General features: G+C 35.0%; 3 protein-coding genes and 1 non-coding gene across 5 annotated transcripts; 3 read left to right on the top strand and 1 right to left on the bottom strand.

The window, feature by feature from the left end:
- Positions 1-438: 438 nt before the first annotated feature.
- Positions 439-529, top strand: LOC141846838 (small nucleolar RNA snoR128). The gene has a single exon (XR_012603374.1). It is a non-coding gene; the product is annotated as a small nucleolar RNA snoR128 (small nucleolar RNA).
- A 2080-nt stretch (positions 530-2609) lies between these two features.
- Positions 2610-5528, bottom strand: LOC141846570 (U-box domain-containing protein 52-like). The gene is made up of 9 exons (XM_074734607.1): positions 5357-5528; positions 5198-5283; positions 4999-5120; positions 4688-4893; positions 4548-4605; positions 4193-4466; positions 4024-4125; positions 2775-3941; positions 2610-2684 (listed from the first exon to the last, which is right to left on the bottom strand). The coding sequence occupies exons 1-9, from the start codon at positions 5526-5528 to the stop codon at positions 2610-2612; spliced, it is 2262 nt and encodes a 753-aa protein (XP_074590708.1).
- Positions 5529-6440: 912 nt separating this feature from the next.
- LOC141846391 (uncharacterized) lies at positions 6441-8726 on the top strand. Its single transcript, XM_074734423.1, has 4 exons — positions 6441-6556; positions 7036-7272; positions 7812-7911; positions 8216-8726. The coding sequence occupies exons 2-4, from the start codon at positions 7093-7095 to the stop codon at positions 8470-8472; spliced, it is 537 nt and encodes a 178-aa protein (XP_074590524.1). The 5' UTR covers positions 6441-6556; positions 7036-7092; the 3' UTR covers positions 8473-8726.
- A 534-nt stretch (positions 8727-9260) lies between these two features.
- On the top strand, positions 9261-24503 carry LOC141846803 (uncharacterized). 2 transcript variants are annotated; one of them, XM_074734864.1, is made up of 25 exons: positions 9261-9403; positions 9646-9769; positions 9937-10008; positions 11066-11167; positions 11249-11417; positions 11515-11613; positions 12431-12577; positions 14081-14120; positions 14726-14783; positions 17407-17489; positions 18247-18345; positions 18428-18543; positions 18623-18741; positions 19124-19194; positions 19415-19517; positions 19902-20041; positions 20244-20402; positions 20472-20575; positions 20690-20865; positions 21273-21462; positions 22042-22141; positions 23076-23244; positions 23489-23571; positions 23649-23725; positions 24058-24503. In XM_074734864.1, the coding sequence occupies exons 1-25, from the start codon at positions 9320-9322 to the stop codon at positions 24227-24229; spliced, it is 2856 nt and encodes a 951-aa protein (XP_074590965.1). In that variant the 5' UTR covers positions 9261-9319; the 3' UTR covers positions 24230-24503. The 2 variants fall into 2 exon arrangements, with proteins under 2 accessions (XP_074590965.1, XP_074590964.1); XM_074734863.1 differs by having other exon boundaries at positions 20241-20402.
- Positions 24504-25754: the final 1251 nt, after the last annotated feature.

The raw sequence follows: 25754 nt of genomic DNA, 5'->3' as shown, positions 1-25754 counted from the left end.
TGTTTTCATTTTATTTTTCCTCAATTATTTTATCAAATAAACTTAAATAATATAAAGTTTTAATAATTTTGCAAGAGACCCTTAGAACTATGAGAAATTGAGCTATCGTCCTTCTTAATTCTTCACTCTATAAATACCCTCCCATATACCCAAATAAATTTAGGGTTTCCAGTTCGTTGTTTTCTTCAGCCGCGACGCTTCCTCTTCTCTATGATCCGAGTGCTCCTTGTGATGCTTGGATCAGGGAGGGCGACAGACGAGGATGAAGAAACTGGTTCGCTCGTCGTAAAGGCGTCTACGCCTTGCTGACACACCTATACATCATGGCGAGCCCTCTATTCTTCCTCTCCCTTTCTTAATCGCTCGATCTCTCTCTCTCTTTTTTTTTTTAAAAAAAAATTTTTTAAATAGTATTTTCTCTATTTCGGGATGATTGAGTTGCGGTGATGAATCTAAATTTTCTATCGACGGCATTTTTCGGAATGCTTAATGGGATGGGAAATTAGTTCCTGTGCGGTTAGCTGAGCAACGAGCACAATCAGTCAATTCATGGCGTACTTTGGTGATTTCTTTTCGACGAGATTTTACCGAACCGTTTGAGATCCAGTTCTTTTGTGCGCTGTTTTCAGTTTAAAAGTTCTTCATTTCCCACAAAATTGGTTGATTGTGCAGATTTGTATGTGTAAAAATTGTCGCCTTTTTAAAAAAAGACTGGATTTTTGTGGAGGTGTTCTGCAAAAGGGTTAACTGAACTGAAGCCCAAAGAAATTGCTCTAGTTTCTTTTGAACGCTAGATACCTTTAGAGAATTCTACTACTTAAATTTGAAACTTTTGGAGCTTGGAAAGGGAACTTTCCACTAATTTTGCTTTCAATATCGTTCATATTCGTTGCAGATTATGTGATCTTATAAGTTCTCTAAGCGATATGTTAAAAGAAGGTGAGTTTATGATACTGTGGCTCGATCGATTGAAACAGTGGATAGTTGTAATCGATCTTCAAAGTCTACTTAATCCTGAAGATTTAAAGAGGTAAATTTGATAAAACAAAATGTCGATGACAAAGTAACTAGTGACTATTTTAAAATATTGATATTAAGAAAATACATACATATATATATATATTAATTCATGCTAAATGTATATTTAATATTTTAATGGCTTATGTTTGTGATGTTAATTAAAAAATATTTTTTTTAAAAAATAAAGAGACGGTCAGGTTGTTAATTAATAATATAAAGTTTGAACTGGAAATCTTTTTAATAATTTGCGGTATTGATCAGAACCGCTCGTTTCTGAGTCGGATCTCCATCGCACGGTTGTACGACTGCGGAAGCCTGAGATCACCGTCCACGCATCGGCCTTCGTCACCTGCCACGGCGGCGCCTTTCTTTTAATTTCTTTTATTTCGATTCTTTTTCCATGTCGAGCGGAAAGGGGAGATCTGAGATCGCCTCTTCGCCCCCGACGCTGAAAGCAGAGGCGAGGAGAGGGAAGTGAGGGGCGTGCGCGGCGAGCAAGAGAAGAAGACGCCGGAGATGCGAGGCTCAGGTTGCCTTCTTCGGGCCTGCGGCGCGTGATCCCTCAGAGATCGGATCGCCCTCATCATGTTCTCGTGGTTTGGCCTCTGGAGATCCAGGAACCGCTTCTCGCTAGACGAGCTCCGGTGCGTCAATCCATCCTTTTTTTATCAGTTCATTTTTTGGGGAGTAATTCTGTTCAAGTTTATTCATTTTTAAAGATTATGAACTGAAATTGAGAAACCTCATTGTTTAATTCTCGTGGTTATCAAAGAATCTACTGTTGTTGATTCAAGGTACAGCAATTTTAGCAACGCACATCATTTTCCAGGTGCTTTGCACAATATAAACACGTCATTGAAGATTTCACATCTTGAGAATAAGATCTCAAATCCTCAATCACATTATTGATAATTAACCCAGAAAGCATTAAGGTGATTGTACCTTATGAAGCCTATGAACTGTGGAGGATTTTTCCCTCTTTAAATAAATAAGATAGACAAATATAATAGATTAGAATTAAATGATTGGCACTCCTTGGTTTGGCAACGGTCAAAACTCTGGATCTCACTCAATTACGGCGTATTTGTACAGTTTTTTGGGGAACGCAACCCAAGCCCTTCTTTTCAATTTTCTGGTGGTCAAGGAAATTTTCATAGGATCGAGTCGATCACCAGAAATGTGACTCACTGGGATTATCATTTTTTTTTATCAACCAATTAGACAGTCCATTACATATTGTTTGGTTTAGATGTAAGCCCTTCTTAACTCGGAAATATCATATGAACATTGAAATTATTTCCTATAAAAATGTCTCAAATCATTTGCAGTTTTGTTTGAGTTTGGGCCTAACAAATAATAAAAGAAGCAACAAATAATTCCATTGAAGAATATATTATATGTTTGACTAGTACACAGATTATGTTTCATCTCCCGCATTGAAACCCATGCTGGATGAAGTACAGGAACAGTTGACTTCGACTCTTATTATAATACCAGGCTTAGCAGTTAAATCGTCATCAGGTCACACACAGACAGACACAGACACACATGATGATCGATGAAAAGTACTAACAGTTGTTACCATGATCTTACGATGACTTGTTGGAGTATTCAATGAAATTGTGTCTTTCTTGGGCACCCATCAGTGGATCACTCATCATCACCTACAAGAAATTCTTAACGATGATCAGAACTCCATGTAATAATTCACAATCTTGTTTGTGTTCGATGAAATGGTGAAATGGTTGATTCACCTGATGAGAAAGTTGACTGCTGTGCGAGCCATCGGTGGGAGTCCTGATGGGGAAGAAGGCGTAGTTCTCCTCTCCGAGGGCCCTCAACCGGTTCAGCTCCGGCAGAACTACCTTCTCCAGATCCGGGCGGTCCCTCCGCCGGAGCTCCGTGCACTTGAGCGCTATCTCGGCGAAGCGCTGCGCCTCGTGGACGGGCCAATCGGTCACCTCCTGGTCGAGCATGGATTCGAGCTCGCCGCGCTCGATCGCGCGGCCGACGTGGTGGGTGAGCCCCATCGGCGGCTTGGCGGTGATGATCTGCAGCAGCAGGACGCCGAGGGAGTAGATGTCGGACTTCACCCCGAGCATCCCCGTCTGCTGGTACTCCGGGTCGATGTAGCAGAAGGTGCCGGCGGTGGAGGTGATCCGGTACTGCGTCACGCTGTCGGCGACGGAGGGCGGGACGAGGCGGGCGAGCCCGACGTCGCCGATCTTGCTGACGTAGTTCCGGTCGAGAAGAATGTTGGCCGGCTTGAGATCCCTGTGAACGAGCGGCTCAGGCTTCATGCGGTGGAGGAAGAGTAGCGCGGTGGCGATCTCAGCGGCTATGCGGAAGCGGTGCTGCCAGGGGATCGCCGGCGTGTTGCTGCGCCGGAAGAGGCGGTCCTCGAGGCTGCCGTTGGCCATGTACTCGTACACGATGCAGCCGTACTCCGGACAGGCGCCCAGCAGCAGCACCATGTGCGGGTGGCGGATGCAGCTCAGCACTTCGATCTCCTGGTGGAACTGCGACCTTCCCTGGGCGGCGTCTGGCCGGAGAACTTTCACCGCCACTGGCGTGTGGTCCAGGTAACACTTGTACACCGGCCCGTAGCCGCCCTCCCCGATCTTGCGCCGCTCGTTGAAGTACTCCGTCGCCATCTCGATCTCATTGATCGTGTACTTCCGATACCGCAAATCATGGCGCATTGGTCCGATCGAGTCCGTCTCCGACGACTCCTTGATCGCCTTCATCTCTGCATTCAGTCTCTTCTTCGCTTCCAGCTCCGCGATGCGGTTCTCCGCCTGCACCGCCTCCTCTATGGCTTTGTACCTCGTTTTCTCCTTCTCGGCCGCTTCCTCTGCCACATTGACTTCATGAGCCTTCTTCTCCTCCTCCTCTGTCTTCCACCTCTGCAGCTCCCTCGCCTACTCATTTCGCCCAAATCATGAAGCTTGAATCAATCTTCTGAACAAAAGGGGGGAAAGTTTACTTTGCCCTAAAAATCACCTTTTGATTGGCCGTGTTTGCTTCCTTGCAGGCGTTGTTGTACATCTCCGTCGTGTACTTCAGTTCCAACCTTAATCTCTTCAGCTCTTCTTCCACTTCTTCCTGCAAACCAATCGAACAGATCCCCTTTTCCTCATCCAATCCATTCAGCTTAATCCATTCAGCTTACCATTTGCGACGACGATGAGGTTACGGTGCTGGTCTGCGAGACGTAGGAGAACTCATTTCCGGTGTAGTAGGAATCCACCGACTTGAGCGGCGTACTAACCGACTCGAAGCTGCGATCGAGGCCGTCGGATCCATTCGACAACCTCGGAAGCATGGCCTGTTCTAAGCTCAGCCGTCCGCCGGAGCTGACGAAGGATATGTCGGTGTCCGACGACGACGAGATCTCGGCGTACGACTTCGTCGTGTACCCTCGCAGTCCTCTTGTGAACGGAGATCTATTTAAAAATTAAAAAAATAAAGAAATTCCTCTAAAATAGCAAATATGCATTTTTCTCCCTTCTAGTTTTATTATTTACCTGATCGAATCGTTGTGACGCAAATTGTAACTATCTTTCCCTGGCTCACTCATTGGTCCTGCAAGAGTGAAATTGTTAAACCCCAAAACACACAAAATATTTCAAAATAGCAGAAGACGAACCTTTGGGGGTCAGCAAACTTCGTCGAGGGGTCATGGTATCGGCATTGAGAGGGGGCTTGAGGTTCGGCAAGTTTTGAATTTGAGCCCGAAGGGGAGAGGTGGTCGGAGCCGACCGAACCGCGTTTCGCATCGCCGACACTTTCCCCTTCATTATCATGACCACCGTGCAAAAGTCAGGTGCTTCCTTCGTGATATGGGCTGACAAATCGACACTTTTGAATCTTCTAACATATCACAAAACCAACACACACATAATTCACATAGCAAGATTTTATATTTTAGCACAACACTTTTCTCAAATTAAAGTTGAAGCCAAGTGAGAGTACTACTTCAGAAATCCACTCTTTGATGAAGCACCAACCACCAATTTCTCTATCGCCATTTGTGCTACAAACTCCGTTATAGCCTTGGCCACATCACAGTCTTCGAGCAATATGTCTTTGCACGTTATCTATTTAACGTTTTTTTCATTGTATTATTATCAAAATAGTGAAAAATGAGGGTTTAAAATGTAAGTTATGAGATTACATCTTTGCGAGTGCAAAAGCAACGAAATGGAAGGAAAACCTCCTTCATACGTTGATCGGTTGGCTCTTTGTAGCTACCTTCCTCGTCTGTAGTCAAGTAAGATAAGCGAGGTTTCGATATCTTTGAATAAGCTCAATCATGTAAATTTGAAATACTCACTCGGGGTGTTAGTGATCTTGACGTGGATGAGAATGACGGTTTGGCCTCTGGTGAGAAGATTGTCGATTGTCCATTTGAGAGCGTATTGACTTCCCTTATTCTTGTTGATGGCTACCGCGACCAATGCTCCGATGTCTTTGTCGACTTGCGGTGATTGCTTGTAATTATACATCTTATTCAAAGAAGTATGTCTTGAGTCTTTTTTTTTCTTGTTTTATCTGTGCAACGTTAGAATTTTATAGTTTAGAGGAAGAAAAATTTATAGTGTTTGAACCTACTTATCCGCTCTTCCCTCTCCCTCCTTCATTTTAGGGGCTACTTTTTTACTATATTTAGTTTAAATATTTATTTTACACTTTATATTAGAGTGATTTATACTATAAATTTTAGCTTAAATTTGGAAATATAGTATTTATGGTATCAAATTTTAATCTCCATCATCCGATTTGAGCCATACAATTTATAGATATTAATAGAAAATGAGCAATTTAAAGAATAAATGGGTAGGGTTGAATGTTCTATTAAAATTAAATTGAATTGAATTAATCAAAATCGAATAAATTAAAAATTTTAAAATCGATAAAATATCGATTAATTTGATTAAAAATCAAATTAACTAACTTTTTTTTAAATATTATAGAAGATTTATAAATTAATTAAGAATTTATAAATTTATTTATTATTTATTATTTATTTTAATTTATTCCGTTTATTTGATTTATTCAATTTAATCGAATTAATCAATATAATCAATTTTTTTAAAAAAATTAAAATTCTGAAATAAATAAATTAAAATTTTAAATTTGATCATTGAGTTGTTTAATATCGAATTTTAGCTCATCCCCTACCAACAATGTCTTAATTGAATTTGAATAATTGGTAGAAAAATAAGTACCTTTTAATAAAAATGTCTTTTTTTATGTGATTTAAATAAAATGGATCTAAACTAATTTTAGGAGACGAACTAATTTAAAATACTATACCCGTTAAGAAGTTAGGTCCGAAACCTGTACCCGAAACCCGCCTGGAATAGGAGTCTATGTAATTTTCTCATCCGGCTTCGATGTCCCCCATCTAGGTTTTGGCCAGCGCTTAGGTTAACGGCAGGCGACGGGAAGGCTTCGAGAGGGAGAGTATTTAGACGGCGGCGAGGCGAGAACGGAAGGGGAGGGTAAAAGGGGCGGATTTCAGCGGTCAAGGGTAAGAGGGAGCAGGGCCTGTTTCATACGACGGCGATTAACTAGGAATCCGACTTCGATTGATTTTTATTTTCTTATTTTTTTATTTAATATCTCTGAAATCATCTATCGTGGTAGCCATAGATTTTGCGGTTTGGATGAATCATTTCACTTTGTCTACCGAATTGAGGAGACTAGCAAAATCATGTTTTGTTGCCGCTGATGCTTTATATTGGAACTTTTCATATGTTATAGAATGATTATTTATCTTACTGCACTTTTTGCATTGGTAATTTTCACTGGATACTTAGTTGATTAAGAGAGAGGAAACTTACAATCTATTTGCCAGTTGATTGTTTGTTTCCATTAACAAATTTTAGGTAATATTGATTATTTAATTTTGCATAACCCTACTAAGTTTTTTGACGAATCGAAATTTTGTATCTTCATTGAGCACTTAACTTGAAACTATTAAAATGTGTGAATTTCTTTCCTGAGCAGATTGGTCATCCAAAGAGTATTAAATTGTTTGAATGAGGTTGTGTTAACTTCCTGCAAATGGATGGAGCAGGAAATGGTGGCAAAATAAGGAAAATGGTGTTTGTAACAGTGGGAACAACATGCTTTGATGCTCTTGTTAAAGCCGCAGATTCTAGACAAGTTAAAGAAGCGTTGTCAAAAAGAGGTTACACCGACCTTATGATCCAAATGGGCCGAGGGTCATATGTTCCATCCAAGGTTCCCATCTCGTCTGTTCATTTGCTCAATTTATTTTGTATGTCTTCATGATGCAATGTGTCAACAAAATATAATATTTCTTATTTTGTCTGTCTTCATTATGCAATGTTTCCACAGCTTAAGCTTTACCCTTCTAGATTATTGATAAAAAATGAATTTGTTTGAGCAATTATTTATGATGACTATCGAACTAGATCAAATTCATTGGTTCAGAAGAAATTATATTGAAGTTCATTGAGTTGTGATGTATCATTGTTGCTGTATTCGAGATGCTTCTACAGAATCCTTAATGCTGAACAAATCAGGATATAAAGATAGGAACTAGTTTTAACCTCACCCCTCTGAAACTCAATGGTGTTTTTGACTGAACTTTTTTTCACAGCCGAATGGATTGGTATTGCTTTTTTTTTTTTTTTTTTTGCTGAATGTGGGGCAATACTTGCCACTACGCATTCTATTCTGCTTGATACGATATAATATGTCTTTACTTCTTTTCCTATGAATATAGAAGATCCTTCCTGTTTCACCCAAATTTATAGGTTTCAGAAGAAGATGGGCCTCTTTCAGTGGATTACTTTGCTTTCTCACCAAGCATTGCTGACTACCTCAAATCAGCATCCCTTATCATCAGTCATGCAGGTAAAGTTTACATAACCAATAGAAGAATAACTTATTCAACCTAAAGAGATTCAGATACTTTTTCCTCACTAGAACTCTATAGAAGCATATCATTTGGATTTTTAGCAGTGTGTATGTTGGCACAAACACACTAAGAAATGACAAGAGAACAAAGACACTTTGGGAGAGACAAGTTAGTATTTATTTATTCTTTTATCATTTTCAGCCATGTAATGTAATCACTCACCAACCTGCTGATTCTTACATTACTCTCGCAAACCACCCGTGTTGATTCACGTAGAGATTAACGAAGTTACAATTCCAGGTTCCGGGAGCATATTTGAGGCATTGCAATTGGGTAAATCCTTGATTGTTGTTGTGAATGAGGACCTGATGGACAACCACCAAAGTGAGCTGGCAGAGGAACTTGCAGAGAGGAAGCACCTCTTTTATGCTCGGCCCCAAACGCTGCACCAGACTATCGAAGCCATGGATTTGGAGGCTTTGGTCCCATATGTTCCAGGCACTCCGAAGCCGGTGGTCGACTTGATGAACAAGTTCCTCGGTTTCGCAGCCGATTAAGTGTATGATAAGCTGCTGCTCATAAGCTTTTCCAAACAAAATGTTTCAGATCGGAGGGATTGTAATATGAGAATGGATTTGAAGTCTCTAGTTCCTTGTGCACAAGGTGATCCTGTGCCAGTGTTTCCATCTTATCTGTGTACAATAAGCGGCTCCATAAGTTTTGCCAAACAAAATCTTTCGCATTGTAGGCTTTGTTATATGAAAACCAAGTATTGATATCATTGAAATTTAATTTAACGTTTTTTTTTTGACATTTTGTGTGTAAAGCTTTTTTTTGTTCATGATTTAGGCGTTCGTTTGATTAATTTTGGAGATATACTATCTTTGTTTAATTCGTTTATTAAGTAAATTTGAACCATAGTTTATATATATTTTAAAGTTATTTAGAATTTGAATTATAATCCTTTTATTGCTCATTGTTGTACCATATCTGCTCTTTATCTTTGTCTTTGATCGTGTGATCATTGGATTGGATGGTAGATTTTATTTTTTTGCTATAATAAAATTATTTATTATCAAAATATGTATTTAAAATCAAATAAATTTATAAAAAATATATAAATTTGGATTTTTTATAATAATCTTATGAAAGTTAAAGATTTTTAATATTTTTTTCCACTTTCATTTGACTTCGCCCATAGGAAACACAACATTTGACGTCAAAACGTAGAAGGGCGGATTGGAAATTTGCCAAAGCCTACGTGCTAAATTGTTAAAAACTAAACAATGAGAGGGAAAGTAAAAAAAGTATAACCTCGTCTCGTAATTAGACCTAGGAGCTAGGACGACGAGGCGAAGCCACCTGAGCGATCGATACGGCGCTAGGCACCAGCCGATCCTGCGGATGGATCTCTCCTCCTCCAAACAGCGCACTTCGAGCCAACTTCGCCTCTCCGTTTGTTCTCCGATTTTTATCCTGATCCTACTGGTGAGCTTCCGGTAGACTAAGATTTCTGCCCGCTTATCAAATTACGATCCATAGTTTTTTTTTCCAGTTAGATCCTGGAACAGTCATAAAATGGTTAGACTTAGTCACGGTTTACCCATTTTCTATCGTGGGTGTTAATTCTGGGTTCTGTCACTGACTCTTTGATCTATAATTAGCTTGTTTTTACTAGAATATTAGAAGTTATTCACTGTTCTCATACTTTGCTTTGGGTGAATTTTCAGTTGTTGGTAGTCGAGGTGGGAGCGGTGCCTTCGGAATCGCGAAGAAAGGGAAAATTTTCAGTTTTCTCCTTGTTCAATCTCAAAGGAAAGAGTAAATTTTGGAGCGAATCTGTGATTCGTGGTGGTAAGGAAATAAAGCCATCACTCCTATAATCTTCGAATATATGAATAAAACTGGATTCGTAGTAGTACCCTGATCATGATGGTCGGGATAAATGCATAACGAGTGTGCTGTCCCCTAAGTTCAGTCATCTATATTTTCTGTTTGATGACGTCACTTTGCTATTTCAGATTTTGATGATTTGGAAAGTTCAGTATCTACAGAGTCTGGTAAATTGGCGGTGTCGAATTACACAAATTCAGGTAATTACTTCTTCTCTCCTTTAGGCTTTGTATATTTTTATTTTATGGTAGATATTGAAAAGAACAATTGACATGAAAAAAATAGAAAAAAAAATGTTAACTACCTTTTTTCACAAGGAGCCACTATAAATGTTGGAATATTAAATTTTCAATACATTGCGCAGTGTTCCAAGGGAGTATCATATAGAATCGTTTTCCAAGTTGTTTGTGAACAAAAATAAGTAGTTTGTAAATACTTCACTTGCTCATAAAACTTATGTAAAATGCAGTATAACCTAACACTCATGCATCTGCATGCCTTACACAATTTCACTTGAGGATAAAGACATCAATGATGATAATTTATATTTCTAATGTAGTAGCCATCCACCTATTCCATATTTTAGCACTTGGCTTGCCTGATGGATATGCCTTTTCATTGTTGGAAAGACGACTTCCAGTTCAATTACAGTAGAAGAATCAGATTGATGTTTGGATAATGCATAATTGGTGCCTACGACTAAATATAGGTGATAGAATTTGATTTCCAAATGAATGCTTTCATGTTTTAAAAGTACTCAAAGTCAAATTCCCTTTGCATGTACATGTATAGTACATATTGAAAATTTATATCCATACTTTTGAGTATGCATTGAAATATACACATGCAAATGCATATGCCTTATATCAAAAAAATCCTTATATCCCTTGATACTTGACTTAAGGGAAAGGTTGGCACATTTTCTTATTTGTTCTACAATCATAGAGTTTGATAAGATATCCATGCTTATTTTTCAGTTTTTATTATGTAATCTTGATGTGCGATTGATATATGCTTCAAAAAAGTGAACTACTTGTAAACATAAAGTAATCTAAACAATTAAATAAGGTGGAAATGCTTTTAACTATGGGAATGTTGTTGTTGTGTATTTGTTCTTCAACCATTTTATGTGACTTGTATATCTAACTACATATCTGTTGGTGTATTGGTGATCACATTTATTTGATTAGTTTCTTGGTAATTGCAGTTATCTGAAGATTCTGTATCAAATTTTGCTTTTTTATGTGATATTTTCAGGTAATATTGCAAATTTCTTAAAACTCTCGGAGGTTGATTCGATATACCTCCCCGTCCCAGTAAACTTTATTTTCATAGGATTTGATGGAAAAGGAAACCATGGTATGCTTTTTAGTTATATATTCTATTAGTTTGAACTACATCTTATTTTAATCTCTGGATAATATGGTTGTACTACTACAGAGTTTAAGCTTGGCTCTGAAGAATTAGAGCGATGGTTTACTAATATTGACCACATTTTTGAGCATACACGGGTGCCACCTATCGGTGAAGTTCTTACTCCATTTTATAAGATCAACATTGATAAAGTTCAACGCCATCATCTACCGCTTGTCAGCCACATAAACTACAAGTGAAATGCAACTCTTTCATGATTTGTACAAATTGATGATTTGCATGTTACAGGGATAGTTTCTTATTTTGATCACGATACTTGTATGTGGATGCAGTTTCACCGTGCATGCCATTCATATGGGAGAGCAAGTTACTTCTGTCTTTGAGTATGCTGTAAAGACTCTTTCACGTAAGGAGACTCCCTTGGACTTAAGGTAACATAAATGCCTCTTTTTTTTTCAGATGCCCAAGTTAATAATTTTCTTGAATTTTTTTATTGAAGTATAAAATTAATTAAAAAATATATTTTTTTATTGGAATACAGCCTTGATGTTGTATGTTTGCTTTAATATATTGAGATTGTTCTCACATGAGAGAAAATAAAATGTAATTGAAAAATAAAATATACTTGGGGGTTTTTGGTGTATATTAAAGACAAACAAACATGACCTGATGATAATGAAAGAAGAATCAAATGTAGTTGTGAAGGGAAATCAATGTACAGTCATATCCTTTTTATCAATTTATAGCAAACATGGGTTTTGAAGTTTTATAAATTATCAATTATGTTACTCCAGATAAAACAGATTTTTTGATATTCCCTTCACAAGAAACTTCACAAGCTCATCACGTAGCCATTATGATATCACTATTGAGATTTTAATGAATTTCACAGTGTTTCTTTTTTTAGTTAAAAACAATTAATTAAAAGAACCTGAAGTTCCTTATTTCCCGGAATGATTTCGCTTATTAATTCTTCTTTGTAACTTCCTTAGATCTTTTACCTGGATACTGAAGGAACCTAAAAGAAATTTGGTTGCTGCCACTTTAGTGTTTCTCAGTAATGGTCCTATAGTTCAGTGATCCAATAAAGTATCTGAGAGTTATCTAAGCTCTTCTATTGACTTCTATGTTAAAAAATTTGAGTAGTTAAACATCTTTACTGAAATAAGTGCATATAATTCAGTTTGAAAATGATGATATTTTTCTATGTACTTGGAGCTCTTTTTAGTGTGTTTGCAATCTTCTCAGGGAGGGCAAAGATGTTGTTTGGCAAGTGGATATGGATAGAATGGAGTACGTCTTCTCAACTCTTGTTGATTATCTTCAGATTGATCATGCATATAATGTCTTCATTCTGAACCCTAAGAAGGACAGAAAGCTTCAGTATGGTTATAGGTGAGTAATCTTTAAGCTCCTAATTTCTTCCTGGATAACTATCATTGTTTGTTGTATTTGATTTTGATTGTTAGGCCTTGTGTTTTTTTGAGGCATTTGGAATTGGACCATACTTAGAATTGCAGTTATCCGCCATGTTCACTTGTGATGTTTAGGTTTTGCTTCTTTCAATGTTTTTCTTTTGCAAAAAAGATTTCTGTGTGATTGATAAAAAAAAACTTAGTTTTGCAAAAGATGATTTTTGAACAATTTAAAAACATAGTTTAAAGTTGGAGACAATTACTTCTTCTTCAGTAAAGAAATGTGTTTTGTGCATGATCCCAGTGAAGATTTCTCACAAAGGTTTATTTTCAAAACTTCCCTTCTTATGCATTAGAGATCTGCCAATTCAGGATCTCTTCTAGGGTTTTTAGATTCTTGCCTGAGTTGGGAAACATTTTATGTTCTTCGAATGCTGATACAGTACAGCTATGCCAAATCCTTCTAGGTTTTAATGATAGCTACGTGTGTCTATATTTTGTTTGCAGATAATCTCCTACTTTTTCTTTTGGCAGGGAAATTAACTCAATCGATTGGATTATGCATCATGTTTGTGGAGTTGTTTTAATGTGTTTTCAATGTGTGAAGTTTAAGGATAACAGAAAATTCTTCTAAACCTAAGATTTTATACCCACAAATCTTAAATCTTTCAAAGCATCAAGCTGGGTTAATAAGGGACGTGTGCTGATTTGGTCTTGTCAACAACCTAAGAAACTACTCATTCCCCTATAAAATTGTTCTATGATGTCCAGGCACAACACCTTAAAATTAATAAGTTTATTAGGAAAGTTAACTTCAAGTTAGACTTAAAGGAGATTCCAAGAAAACAACACAATCCTTTTGTAATTGAAGGCTGCTGGCCAGAGTAGAGCTAAATGCTAGAAGGTTATATATCTGCAAAACCAAAGAGTTGTATGGATTAATATTTTATCATTCTTCGTTCTACTTGATGCATGGATAGAATATCTCATATGCATAGATCTGATATCTGCTGCTTTTAATTTTGGATCATGATTAATCTCCAATTTAGATTTCATAGCATCTCTTTTGCAGGAAACTGCTAGGAATTCACTTTTAGCTTTGTTTTGGACTAATTGTAGGGTAGCCATTTTTTGGATTTTTGCATTGAAAATATACACGACCATTATCATCCTACCTCAAATTATGTTTGTTTCGACTATTTTGGATCAGCTAGATAAAATTTATCCAATCGAACTCTATACAATGTTTCATCACTAAAAAAAGATAAAATCAACTGAATATTCATCCTTCATACTACCCCTAATTATTTCCTCTCATGTTATTATCTGTTAAGCTACCTATTGCTCTCAAATAATATTATTTCTAAAACCTACATAATAATCATTCAATTGTTGGTTATTTTCTCTTGATCCTTAGCTATGACATTTGTTTGTGTGCTTCAAAATACCTCTTGTTTGACTAGAACCATTTTTTCTTTTGCAGGAGAGGCTTATCTGAATCAGAGATAAAGTTTCTCAAAGAGGTACAGTGAATTTACTGGGTTTTCATTAAAAGTTATATCATGTGTTTGTTCTGGATGCTAAAATAATCCCTCAAACCTACCTGCTATATTTAAAAGAAAATATATAGTATATATTTTATTTATTTATATGCCATTGTATATTTATAGTTTTATACATCTATATAATCTCGTTATCATACTGGAACATTTCATGAGTACAGCTTTAATAATCATTCAATCTGTATTTATCTTTTTACCTTAGATTTCAACAAATGATAAGTCTTTTTTCAGCATCTTGGATCTAGAAATGTTGGATTTAGATTTGGATCTTTATAGGTCAGTCTGTAATCTTTCATACCTTATAGTAATGGGCCCTTTGCATGGTATAGTATGAAATTTCAATCCATCATTAGGTTATTCACATATCGTTTTGAAATGATCTATATTTTAGAACAGGTAGTCTTGTTGACATAGTTCTATGCTATTCTTTTGTTCTTTCATCTCTTTGACTTCTTATTTTAAGTACATTATTCTAAATCTATGCTGTCTTCTTTTTTCTTCCATTGTGCTCAATGATTCTTTTCGCCAAGCTCTTGACTCCAATTTTCCTTTTTTATTTGTTGCAGAATAAGACACTACAAGACCAAATACTCAAATCAGATAAAGTTTCTAAAATTTCCCTTGGTAAATTCTTTTAGATTTTACTGTTTTTCATGAAATATTCCATGTAGATAACTAGATATATGTTCATCTTGAATTGTTAGTGCCATGCTGATGTGGAAATATGCATATGTAGCATATCACATGTCAAATTGATATGCCTTTCCTTGTGACTTCATTTTAGATGTCAGCTGTGCGCATGAGTGTCTGCATATGTATGATTGGCTTTTGTATGCTGGATTGCATGCTATGCAATTGTATTATTTTGTTCTCCCTGTTGCCAAATGCTGCATCATTGATTGTTGAACTGAAAACTCTAGAAAAACATATTATTAGTTTCATAGTAACTGAAAAGTTCAGTGCTCTATAAATATACATTTCCTGAATATGATGCACTAAGTTTACAAGAAGTGACTGCAGCAGATTATCTAATATAAAGGATGTCATATTTTTTCAACTTTGAGCTTTCATCTACTTAAACCGAAATTTCTGTTGATATTGGCTGTTGCTAAAAGTTAAGAGCTAAGTTATAATTGTCAGTGCAATGATGCTTCTAAATGGTTAGATTCGACCATGTGGTTTTGATGTGTTTGACAAAGAGTTCAAGTTAGATTTAATCTGTGTTCCTTTTTGATGTGTGCATCAAGTGTGCAAAGACTTGACAGAGTGCATATGGAGCACGCAGAGCTTAGTTGACTCGACAGAGTCAAGTTGTTTGGATGGATTATACTCGATTACCTAGAGGTCTGTAATGATGAAGTTGGAGGTTTGTCCCAATACCTCTTGTAACGAGATAGATTAGTAAAATCATTTGAGGGTAGCACTGGATGCGTCATAGGGCATGAAGTAGAGCAGTCTTTGAACCTCTAATGGTAATGTTTAAGCATTGTTTTTTCCCCCTTTATATTTTCCCATACTTGACACAACCAACCATGCACAACTTAACACCTCAATATATTCATTCCTTCCTAACTCATATGTGAACTATTATGTTTGATATGGCTCAATGCATAAGGCTCGTCATTTGGATGGTCAATATCCAATCTTACCTTACAAGCAAAGTGGGAAGAATGTTTTTGCATATAGAGAGGCACTATACAATATTTTTTCATCACTTTTATATAACCTCTGACTTGTGCCTTTTTGCATATTTTATATTGATTTAAATTCAAACTTTCTTTTAAAGTTAAATATTTGGGCATTTAATTATTAGTTAATGGAATTATCTTGCTGTTGTGGATTTTCAAAATGCATTTCAATCCCATGACCATAATCTATATTTAATTTGGTAAGTTGGTGTCATGTGATAAGATGGACGAATTTTGTTTCTTTGTTAAATTGTAGACCTTTTCCGGATCTTTTCTTAGTTAAAGCTTGATTTACAATGGTTGCCCATTGAAAATGCAATGCTCTTATCCATGAGGATGAATGGCATGAGGTCACTAGGACTAGTGAAATGAAAATTATTGTATTTAGCTAGCCAGTTTGCAGCTGGATTCACCTTTCTTGGGCAGGAGGTGATTTTGGTATGATGGGAGGGATAACTCATGAAGGCATCATTAGTAAAAGAAGCATGGCTAAAGTGAAGAGGAGCTCCTTATTAGTCAATTTGATTGAAATGTGCCTTTTGGTGATAACTATAAAGTTAGGGTAGTTAGCTACTATTAATGGATGGGATTATTAGTAACATTGATGTGGTTGGATTTGACTATGGCAAACAATATGGCATGGGTTCATTTAATAGATATGACAGGAATTGTTTCTATTGATTAAATAATAATGAGAGAGAACTATTAAAGGTGGTATATTGATGGAATTTTTTCAAAGGAGATTTATAGGTAATATGATTAAAAGGCAAGTTGGTTAGATTAAGTTGTTAAAAGGGAGGCAAAAAAGGAGAAGATCTAAGAAAACTTTACTGCAAAGAGTGGTGATCTTAGTCTAAGTTGAATGGTATACGATTAGGCTCTCATAGTCTGCTATGAAAATTGATTTGGGTCCAATGTCATACATAAGCTCACATTAGTTTAATACTTGATAACAGAAACCAAGGTGAACACGAAGAAGCTGTTACACACTTTATCAAATTGTCTCGGTCATTGCTGCTGGTTTGATTAGAGTCACAGTCTGAAATCAGTTTGAGTCTATAAATATCTTTTAGTTGATTAATGATTGTAAATGCTGCATCTGGATTAAAAGATAGTTGTACCTAGGAAAAATTTAGTGAGTTCAACTATGACTACATCTTTTTTTTCCTATATGCAAGTAACTTTTATACCTGTTGCTAGGACATGTTGCTTTTGCTGGTGCATTTTATGGAAACTGTGAAATTCTCATGTTTGGCGTTCAAAAAGTGTTGGCATGTTTGTCATTTTATGTTTTTTGGTAAAAACATTATTCCACTTGTATATGTTTATAGACATGCTTATATATGTTATTTTGGCATGTGATTTCTCATTCATTGATATTTACTCTTTGCATCTATGATTAACTGTCCTGAAAATTTATACCTTGATTAAATTTGTCATGTTGCCTTTCTTGACTACTTTAGATAGAGAATTGTTTCTTTTCGTGGCATATCTAGAACAGTATTCTTAACCTTTTCATCATAACAAGTTTTCTCAGAAAAATCTTTTTAGCTCTGCAGAAATTGACAAGACTAAAAAGCCACTGTATTCTAGTCATCCAACTTCAACTTTTGCATGGACTGCAACTCAAGATGCAGATACTGTAAGTTCTCATTAGTATGATGTTTGCATTACATATTCAGATTTGAGCATATTCTTGTTGTTTTCTACATATATTGCATTTATATGGTGTTATTCTATGAAAAATGAAATGCTACATGAAAATGTAGCATGAAAACACAACATGACACACTCCATTGCATGCATGGATGTGGGATCCATTGCATAGAGTGTGTCATGTTGTGTTTTCATGCTACATTTTTCATGTAGTATATCATTGCTCTTATTCTATTTTGAGAGATAAGTTGTACAATTTATTTATTTTTTTACTTCTATAATGTGAAAGCACGAATCAGGTTTAGTTTGATTAATAGGGTGACAATGGATGATTAGAATGGAGATAAGCTTCTAAAATCTTGTGTGATCATCATGCGCTTTTGGGGCTAAAAGGAAAATTTTATAGCCTGTGGTATGATAGTACTATACTTTATGGAACATGTTGGGAAATATAAGTGAAAAGTTGATAGCAGAGATGAGATGCTCTGATAGATGATTAGATGTGTGGAGCTCAATAGATTCTATAATTAGAATATCTGCGTCTATTAGAGTGGAAGGTGCAAAGGTAAAAGGAGAGAAAAGTAAATCCTAGTCAATGTTGACTTAAACATGTTGCCTTTCTAACAACTTGATGTTTAGTGACTTCTCTTCTGGTTGTTGATATGTTTTCTACAAGGAGCTGGATCTATATAGGTTTAATTTGTGAGACTGACACTTGATTGTTTCTTATGTGTTGGTTATAGATAGAATGGTCAAAGAAATGGATTGATGCCTTGACAAATGTTGAAAAAATTAATGAAGGAAAGGATGACGTTGAGATTTTGCAGAGCAAAGCAGTTCAGGTATTGAAGATCTGCAGTTGTCGAGAATAGTTCCATTTGATATTGCATGACATGTTTATTATTTTTTAATGTCACTTATTAGATGTTGCATGAGACAAAGAATGATGTGAATTCCATCTTTGCGAAAGAATTAAAATCGGGTGACTTGATGGGTCTTAATTCTGAATGTCTTACGGATACATGGATCGGCCAGGATAGGTTGGTATTTTTTTTTTTTTAACTTTTGCCCACAAATTTGGTCCTTGGTGATTAATCTGTTGCATGCATCTTTTTTCAGATGGGCATTCATTGACTTGAGTTCAGGGCCATTTTCCTGGGGTCCAGCTGTTGGCGGGGAAGGTGTTCGTACGGAACTTAGTTTACCAAATGTGGAGAAGACTATTGGTGCTGTAGCAGGCATGTCTTCTGAAGTTCTAGTTTTCTGAGCTTTTCTTTGCTGTGCCATTTTCGGTTGAGGCAGTTTATACTAATTGCATGGCTTCTGCAATATTTTCTTCTCAATTGTCATATTTAGTTTCTCCAGATCTAATACAACTGAGAATGAAACTTTACAATAAAACACTTGTGCTGGTTTCACATGTTAATGATGCATGATTTTTTTTTTTGTGAATGTTCACTGGATCAATTTGATATTCAGGTAGTTTGATACAAACAATGCAAAAAATCATTTTCGGATGCGATCTGTTTTATAGATAGAAATAATAAGGAAAAAAAATCAAGTTCATATGTTTTCTATTTAAATGATGTTAGATTAACCTATTATTTTCATCCAATGCAGAAATTACAGAAGATGAAGCTGAAGATAAGTTGCAAGATGCAATTAGGGAAAGATTTTCATCATTTGGTGATGTAATTTTTTGCCCATTGATGAATACAACTGCATTCAATTTTGCCTTTCTTTTCTCATATTTGATTTTAAGTTATTTTACTCACCATCATACATGTCCACTCATTTAGTTTTTAGGTCTTTCTCCTGTCTTTGCATGCTGTGGGCTCTGCAATTCTTTATTTTCTCCTGAGCCATTTGGAAAACTGATATTAGTTTGATGATGTCAAAACTGTGCTGCAGGATCACCAAGCTATTGACATTCTTTTAGCAGAAATTGATATATATGAAGTTTTTGCCTTCAAGCACTGCAAGGGAAGAAGGGTCAAACTTGCTCTTTGTGAAGGTTGGTATCCATATTCCTCTCCTATTTACTCCCAAAGATGTTTTTGCTTGAATTATTTTTAGATAGCCCAAATTTTTTTGTGGCGTCTTATTGGAGATTCATCATTCACTAAATTTCTGGGAATTTTGGGTTGATGTTTCTATGCATTTTATTTTTTTTCCTTTTGTCCCTATGTTTTTGTTATTTGTGATTTGCTTAAACTTGAATCTTTTAGCTGTACTTTCTAAACTCTGTAATTTGATATTGAACGTTATTTCACATGGATACATTGAGTCATAATTAAACTTTAAATTGCAGAATTCTCATGACAGATCATTTTGCTTTTTCAACTGCAGAGAATGCTTTGTTGCATCATTAACTATTAAGTTTTTATTCCACTAACAGAGCTTGACGAGAGGATGCGTGATCTAAAAAATGAGCTGGAAGGCTATAATAGTGAAGAATTTGATGAGACCCACAATAGAAAAGCTCTTGATGCATTAAAGAGAATGGAAAATTGGAACTTGTTCAGCCAGATAAATGAGGTTAACACAGTAACTTGCAAATCATCTTAGCAGTTAATTAGAACCTTTGTATTTATTTCCCTTATTGGGATAAGATATATGCATGTGACTGCCAATAATTGAGATTCGTAGCATGCTATTGCATTTATTTTCCACCACACAAATGGAGTATTTTCATGAACATTCTTCATTTGCAATTGAACCTTGCAATTTTCTTTAGCAGGAAAATCACAATTATAGTGTTGCTCGTGATTCGTTTCTTGCTCATCTTGGTGCTACACTATCGGGTTCTATGAGGCATATAATGGCTCCCTCTATTGCAGACAGGGCTTATCACTACTATCAGAAAATATCATTTCAGTTGTATTTCATTTCACAAGAGGTAGTTGATTAATTTTAGATTTTTGGTTGCTTTTCTGTAGTCTGCCTTTCCAATGTTATTGTTTTACAGAAACTCAGGAGCATTAAACAGTTGCCTGTGAACCTTAAGACTTTGAAGGAAGGACTTTCTTCGCTGCTTCTGGCATCTCAAAGTGCCATGTTTAGTGAGCATCTGTAAGTATTTACAAGGCTCATACAAGTTCTTTCCTGTTCATTCAATCTAGATACACTTTTGAGCAACAAGCAAGATTTGGATTTTGCAGTTATATTAACTTTTATGGTCTGTAGGATATCACTGTCAGATGATCCTTCCATGGTAATGGCCTTCTCTGTAGCCCGACGTGCAGCAGCGGTCCCAGTTTTGCTTGTCAATGGAACTTATAGGTCAACTATTCGTTCCTATCTTGATTCGTCCATTCTTCAGCATCAGCTGCAGAGATTGAGTGACCAAGGTTCACTTAAGGGTATGCTGACATCTCAAGGCTTCCTTTCTAACATTGGGTCAGTTGACAAATTCTTTAAAAAAAAAGGTTACTGTGTCTAGGTTTTTCTTGTTTACAAACAAATTATTCGTTTAGGTTCAATCTTTTTTGTGAAGCATCAATGAAAGCACTGTTTGATTTGGTTCTTGTAGTTGTGCATCAATATTTCCTCTTGTGAAACGGCTTTGTACAATGCTAGTATTTCAGTATCGAAGCAGATCATTTTGCTGAAGCTAGTTAAGAGAATTCTAATTATTTGCCCATTTGCCATAATTTGTTTGGAGGTAGTAACTGAAACAACTCTAGTTTATAGCGATACTCTTCACCAATCAGCAAAAGTCATAACCTATGACTTATTTTTTGCTGATTCTGTGTAATTGTATGTGCAGGTACTTATTCAAATATTAGGTCAACCTTGGAAGTTCCAATATTTTGGTTCATACACAGTGATCCATTGTTGTTGGACAAGCACTATCAAGCAAAGGCCTTGTCTGACATGATCATTGTTGTGCAATCTAAGGCAGCATCGTTGGAAAGCTATTTGCAGTGTAATGGTCGGTCACTGGTATGGGACTTGAGGTCAGTCGTGCGCATTGTTAGATCATCTTTGCTAATCCTGTAAAAAAAATTTAAGCTGGGCACTTCATTAGTTTGTCAAACTTTTTAAAAGGTTGTCACCCAATGAAATGCTAACATTGTATCAAAGCTAACGTCATGAGTTCAAGAACTACATGTACCATTTCTCCTGGCCTTTAAAATTTCTCTCTTTGCTGTATCTGTGATCTTGATTTGGTCTCTGCTCCCTCAACTCAGTCCAAATTTAATCAGTTTGCAGGGAAAATGGTGTTAGCTTAGATCATGATCCTATCTCATGAATCATAAGTATATAAAATCACACCTTTCCTAATAACTTGAGCTTTTAGGATAACAGTCAGCCAATCAAACTTCAATATACCAATTATTCAATATAAATCACAATCTGTAGCATGTATACAGACTGTTTTGCATCCATTGAAGCTAAAAGTATTACGGAACTTTGAATGGCAACTTTGATGAAAATTTTGGTTTCAATCTTCTCTGATAGGCTGATTAAAAGTAGTGAATACTGCAACCTATTTTTGTAGTTGTTCATATATGTATGTTTCACTTTTAATGAAGGTGGCCCACAAAAGCTGCTATTGCTGCTACTGCTGAACACCTGGCTGGTTTGCTTCCTCTTCATCTGGTTTACAGTCAGGCTCATGAAGCTGCAATTGAGGTTTGTCCCTTCTCCTTTCTTTGTGTTTTCATGGTGAAGCAAGTAACAAATATTTCTAAAATTAGGTACACGTATGTAATAGCTGTGAACAACATTAATGAATGTGCTTGGGTACTATCTTCATTTGAATTTGCTATACTTCACTCAATAAACCAATTTTCTTGTAGATTTTAGGATTTTTCTTTTTTCCATCTGAACTTTGCTGGCATATGTTTCTCCTTCCTTGCATTGATTAAACTAGCCAACCACATTGTTAAGTAACTGTATTATTAGTTGATTGATAGAAGATCATTAATTAGCCTGACCAATTCCATTTAGCTCTGTCCTGAATTTTGAGTTGCTGCTAACAAAATATAGCTGGTGAAAAATCTGTGCAGTTTGCTCTTCAATGATAATCTGAAAGATTGTTTCATGATGGCAATCATTTTCATGTTTCATTTTTTTTTTTGTATTTGATAGTTTTTCACTGAAACAAGGGTGTAATTCAATAGGAAAACTTCCTTGCCCATTGTTCCATATTATCCCGGTGAAAAGATGATGGTCCTAATACTGAGCTAAAGACTTGAGCAATTTATATGAGAAATAGAAACTTTATCTTGTTTCTCTTTTTCAAGGTTTGCCACTCAAAATTACCAATACATTGCCAAGTGATTATCAGTTTTCTTGACTTGTTTCTACTTGTGGGGTCATTGTGATGTTACTTTGAATGATACAATCTCCTTTGGTTCTCTCATCATTCGTAAAGTTTTTGTTTTTTTTATTAGGTTTTTGCATATGTTGTTGAATCCTCCTACATTCAGTATGATACCAAAACTTTTTTTTTATTATGTTAGCTTCTTCCTATACATAGAAGTGTCTTTTTTTGTTTTGCATTCTTGCGTATTGTTTTTCTTAATCAACTCTTATTCTTTTTAATTGCTTTGAAATCTCATAGGACTGGACATGGTCTGTTGGTTGTAATCCACTGTCCATCACTTCCCAAGGTTGGCATCTTTCTCTGTTTCAATCCGATGTCATTGCCAGGAGCTATATCGTCACTGCCCTTGAAGAATCTATACAAGCTGTTAATGCCGCTATATATCGCTTGATTATGGAGCGAACAAGTATCCTCTCTTTAGCCATTTCTTTTTTTGCCCAAATGCCATGTTTTTGATGGGGAAAGAACAGGCATCAGTTTTGTATATATTCTTTTCATTCCAATATTTTACCTGTGAAACTTTGATAATTATTTCATCATCATTCACCAACTAATCCTGTATCCTCATATCAGAATTCCCTTACGGCTTACGATTATCTTCTTTTCTTACATCAGAAGGTATATTTCAAGTGACCTTAACAGAAACTTAGCTGCACAGAGTTTTAAGTTATTCAAGACTAGGGAACGGAACTTGGTGGACAAATATAACTCAATTGTCGGATTGTGGAGAAGAGTGAGACTATAATCTTCTAGCATCCTGCAAATATTCATGCTTTTTAACTTCCCATCTAACATTCTTATTCGCTTTAGATTTCCACAATATCTGGCGGGCTTCGGTATCATGATGCTGTGAAGCTTTTAACGTTGCTCGAGGATGCATCTTCAGGGTACATTTTCATGTTAATTTCTTTTGCGTTACAATCCAGAATATCCCCCACTTTTTGATGTTTTGCCATGTTAAAATGTTAATTCTGTGTTCGATTTGCTTTTAAACATTGGTTTAAACTAGTGATGAACACATGAGCTTACTTAATTTTTTTCTATTTTGTGACTTTGTTCCAAGTAACGCCGCCAAATTATCGAAATGACAGGCGAGTTATTTGATTTCTCTAGTCAATAAGATCTCGTTCTATAATCTTCAACTGCATACCTTCTAATTTCAACTGAAGTTATTCCTTTCCCTTCAGATTTTGTTAAGTTGAACCATTATCTGTTGCAGGTTCACAGACTATGTCAATTCAACGATCGCTGCGCTGCATCCGATTCATTGTACTCGCGAAAGGAAAGTTGGCATCGAGTTCCACCTTACTACAATCCCCGCCTTCGTTGTTGTTTTTGGAATCCTCTGGTTCGTGCTAAGACCGAGGCGGCCGAAACCGAAGATTAACTAAGGAACCGAAAGAGCGAGCAACGAAGAAACAGCGAAACTGAGAGCAAGTTGGAGTTGCAAACTCTTGTCGTCTTCGCTCGAATATGAATCTATGAGAATTTAAATGTTGTAATCCTTGCAAAAAAGCTAGATGCCCCGGCAACCGGCACATGAAGTTTTGTTGTGGAAATTGAAATTTGATCTCTGGAAGGTTTTAACGATAACGACAAAAATAGAAATCCTGATGTTTATGCGACTGTTGCTTTCTTGAATGCATGGTGAACCCAGTGTTTGTGCGTGCGCGTGTATATATTTTGCTATCGGAACAAGTTTCTGAGATAATGGCCGTTTACTTCGTTGACATGTGTAATTACTTTTTTAATTCTGTTTTAACAATTTTTAATGTAATAAAATAATGCAAATATTGTTCATTCGGCTTTAACACACGGAGGAATTGAGAAGGAAAGACAAAAAAAATAGAAAAAGAAAAACTTAAAAGATATATTTTGTATTGGTTTTATTTATTTTTTTAACAAGGGGGAAAAGGAAGAAAAATTAAGGGGCGTTTGGTTTGGATTTTTTTTTTATTTTCTGTTTTTTATTTTTATTTTTTTATTTTCTGATTTAGTTTTTAAAAAATAGAAAATATGTGTGGTATGATATACTGTTTTTTATTTTTTAAAAATAAAATTAAAAATATGTTTGATTTATTAATATAAAAAATTATAAATAAAATAGATTTTTTTAATAAAAATACCATCTTATCATGAAAAAAAAATCATACAAGAAAGGGATCACTCATATTAGAAAGGGATCAAATCTGACCATCTAATATAGCATTACATAACTTTAAATAAAATTAATAAATTATATTTATTAATTTAATGAAATATTTTATTAAAACAATTATTTTAATGAATTATTTTATTAATATATATATAAATTTCTTTTAAATTAAAAAAAATAAAATTAATAAATTATATTTATTAATTTAATGAATTATTTTATTAAAATAAAATTATCAAAATAGATTTATTATTTCAATAAATTATTTTATTAAAATAAATATAAATTTATTTTAAATAAAAAAATAAAATTAAAGAATTATATTTATTAATTTAATGAATAAAATGATTATTTTATTAATATATATAAATTTATTTTAAATTTTTTTAAAAAAATTATCAAATTATATTTATTAATTTAATGAATTATTTTATTAAAATAATTATTTTTAATAAATTATTTTATTAAAACAAAATTATCAAATTATATTTATTAATTTAACTAATTATTTTATTAAAATAAATATAAATTTGTTTTAAATTTAAAAAAAATAAAATTATGGAATTATATTTATTAATTTAATGAATTATTTTATTGAAATAATTATTTTATATATAAATTTATTTTAATTTTTAAAAGATAAAATTAAAAAAATTATATTTATTAATTTAATAAATTATTTTATTAAAATCATTATTTTTAATGAATTATTTTATTAAAATAAAATTATCAAATTATATTTATTAATTTAATAAATTATT

This window comes from Curcuma longa, chromosome 15 (assembly GCF_044706935.1).
Source record: "Curcuma longa cultivar G26 ecotype Majalengka, Jawa Barat chromosome 15, ITB_CL_G26_1.1, whole genome shotgun sequence".
In the NCBI taxonomy this organism is placed as follows: Eukaryota; Viridiplantae; Streptophyta; class Magnoliopsida; order Zingiberales; family Zingiberaceae; genus Curcuma; species Curcuma longa.
The sequence above is the reverse complement of the archived record's forward strand: the minus strand, read 5'-3'. Positions and strand labels throughout refer to the sequence as shown.

What these genes read in the sequence shown, in the direction of transcription:
- LOC141846803 (XM_074734863.1), top strand. Translation starts at nt 9,320, where the DNA reads ATGGATCTCTCCTCCTCCAAACAGCGCACTTCGAGCCAACTTCGCCTC. An exon ending in CGAATCTGTGATTCGTGGTG is followed by an intron (nt 9,770 to 9,936) that starts GTAAGGAAATAA and finishes TTGCTATTTCAG; the next exon opens with ATTTTGATGATTTGGAAAGT. An exon ending in GCCATGTTTAGTGAGCATCT is followed by an intron (nt 20,576 to 20,689) that starts GTAAGTATTTAC and finishes TATGGTCTGTAG; the next exon opens with GATATCACTGTCAGATGATC.
- LOC141846391 (XM_074734423.1), top strand. Translation starts at nt 7,093, where the DNA reads ATGGATGGAGCAGGAAATGGTGGCAAAATAAGGAAAATGGTGTTTGTA. An exon ending in GGTCATATGTTCCATCCAAG is followed by an intron (nt 7,273 to 7,811) that starts GTTCCCATCTCG and finishes CCAAATTTATAG; the next exon opens with GTTTCAGAAGAAGATGGGCC. An exon ending in CCTTATCATCAGTCATGCAG is followed by an intron (nt 7,912 to 8,215) that starts GTAAAGTTTACA and finishes TTACAATTCCAG; the next exon opens with GTTCCGGGAGCATATTTGAG.
- LOC141846570 (XM_074734607.1), bottom strand. Translation starts at nt 5,528, where the DNA reads ATGTATAATTACAAGCAATCACCGCAAGTCGACAAAGACATCGGAGCA. An exon ending in GCTTTTGCACTCGCAAAGAT is followed by an intron (nt 5,121 to 5,197) that starts GTAATCTCATAA and finishes AACGTTAAATAG; the next exon opens with ATAACGTGCAAAGACATATT. An exon ending in CGTCACAACGATTCGATCAG is followed by an intron (nt 4,467 to 4,547) that starts GTAAATAATAAA and finishes ATTTTTAAATAG; the next exon opens with ATCTCCGTTCACAAGAGGAC.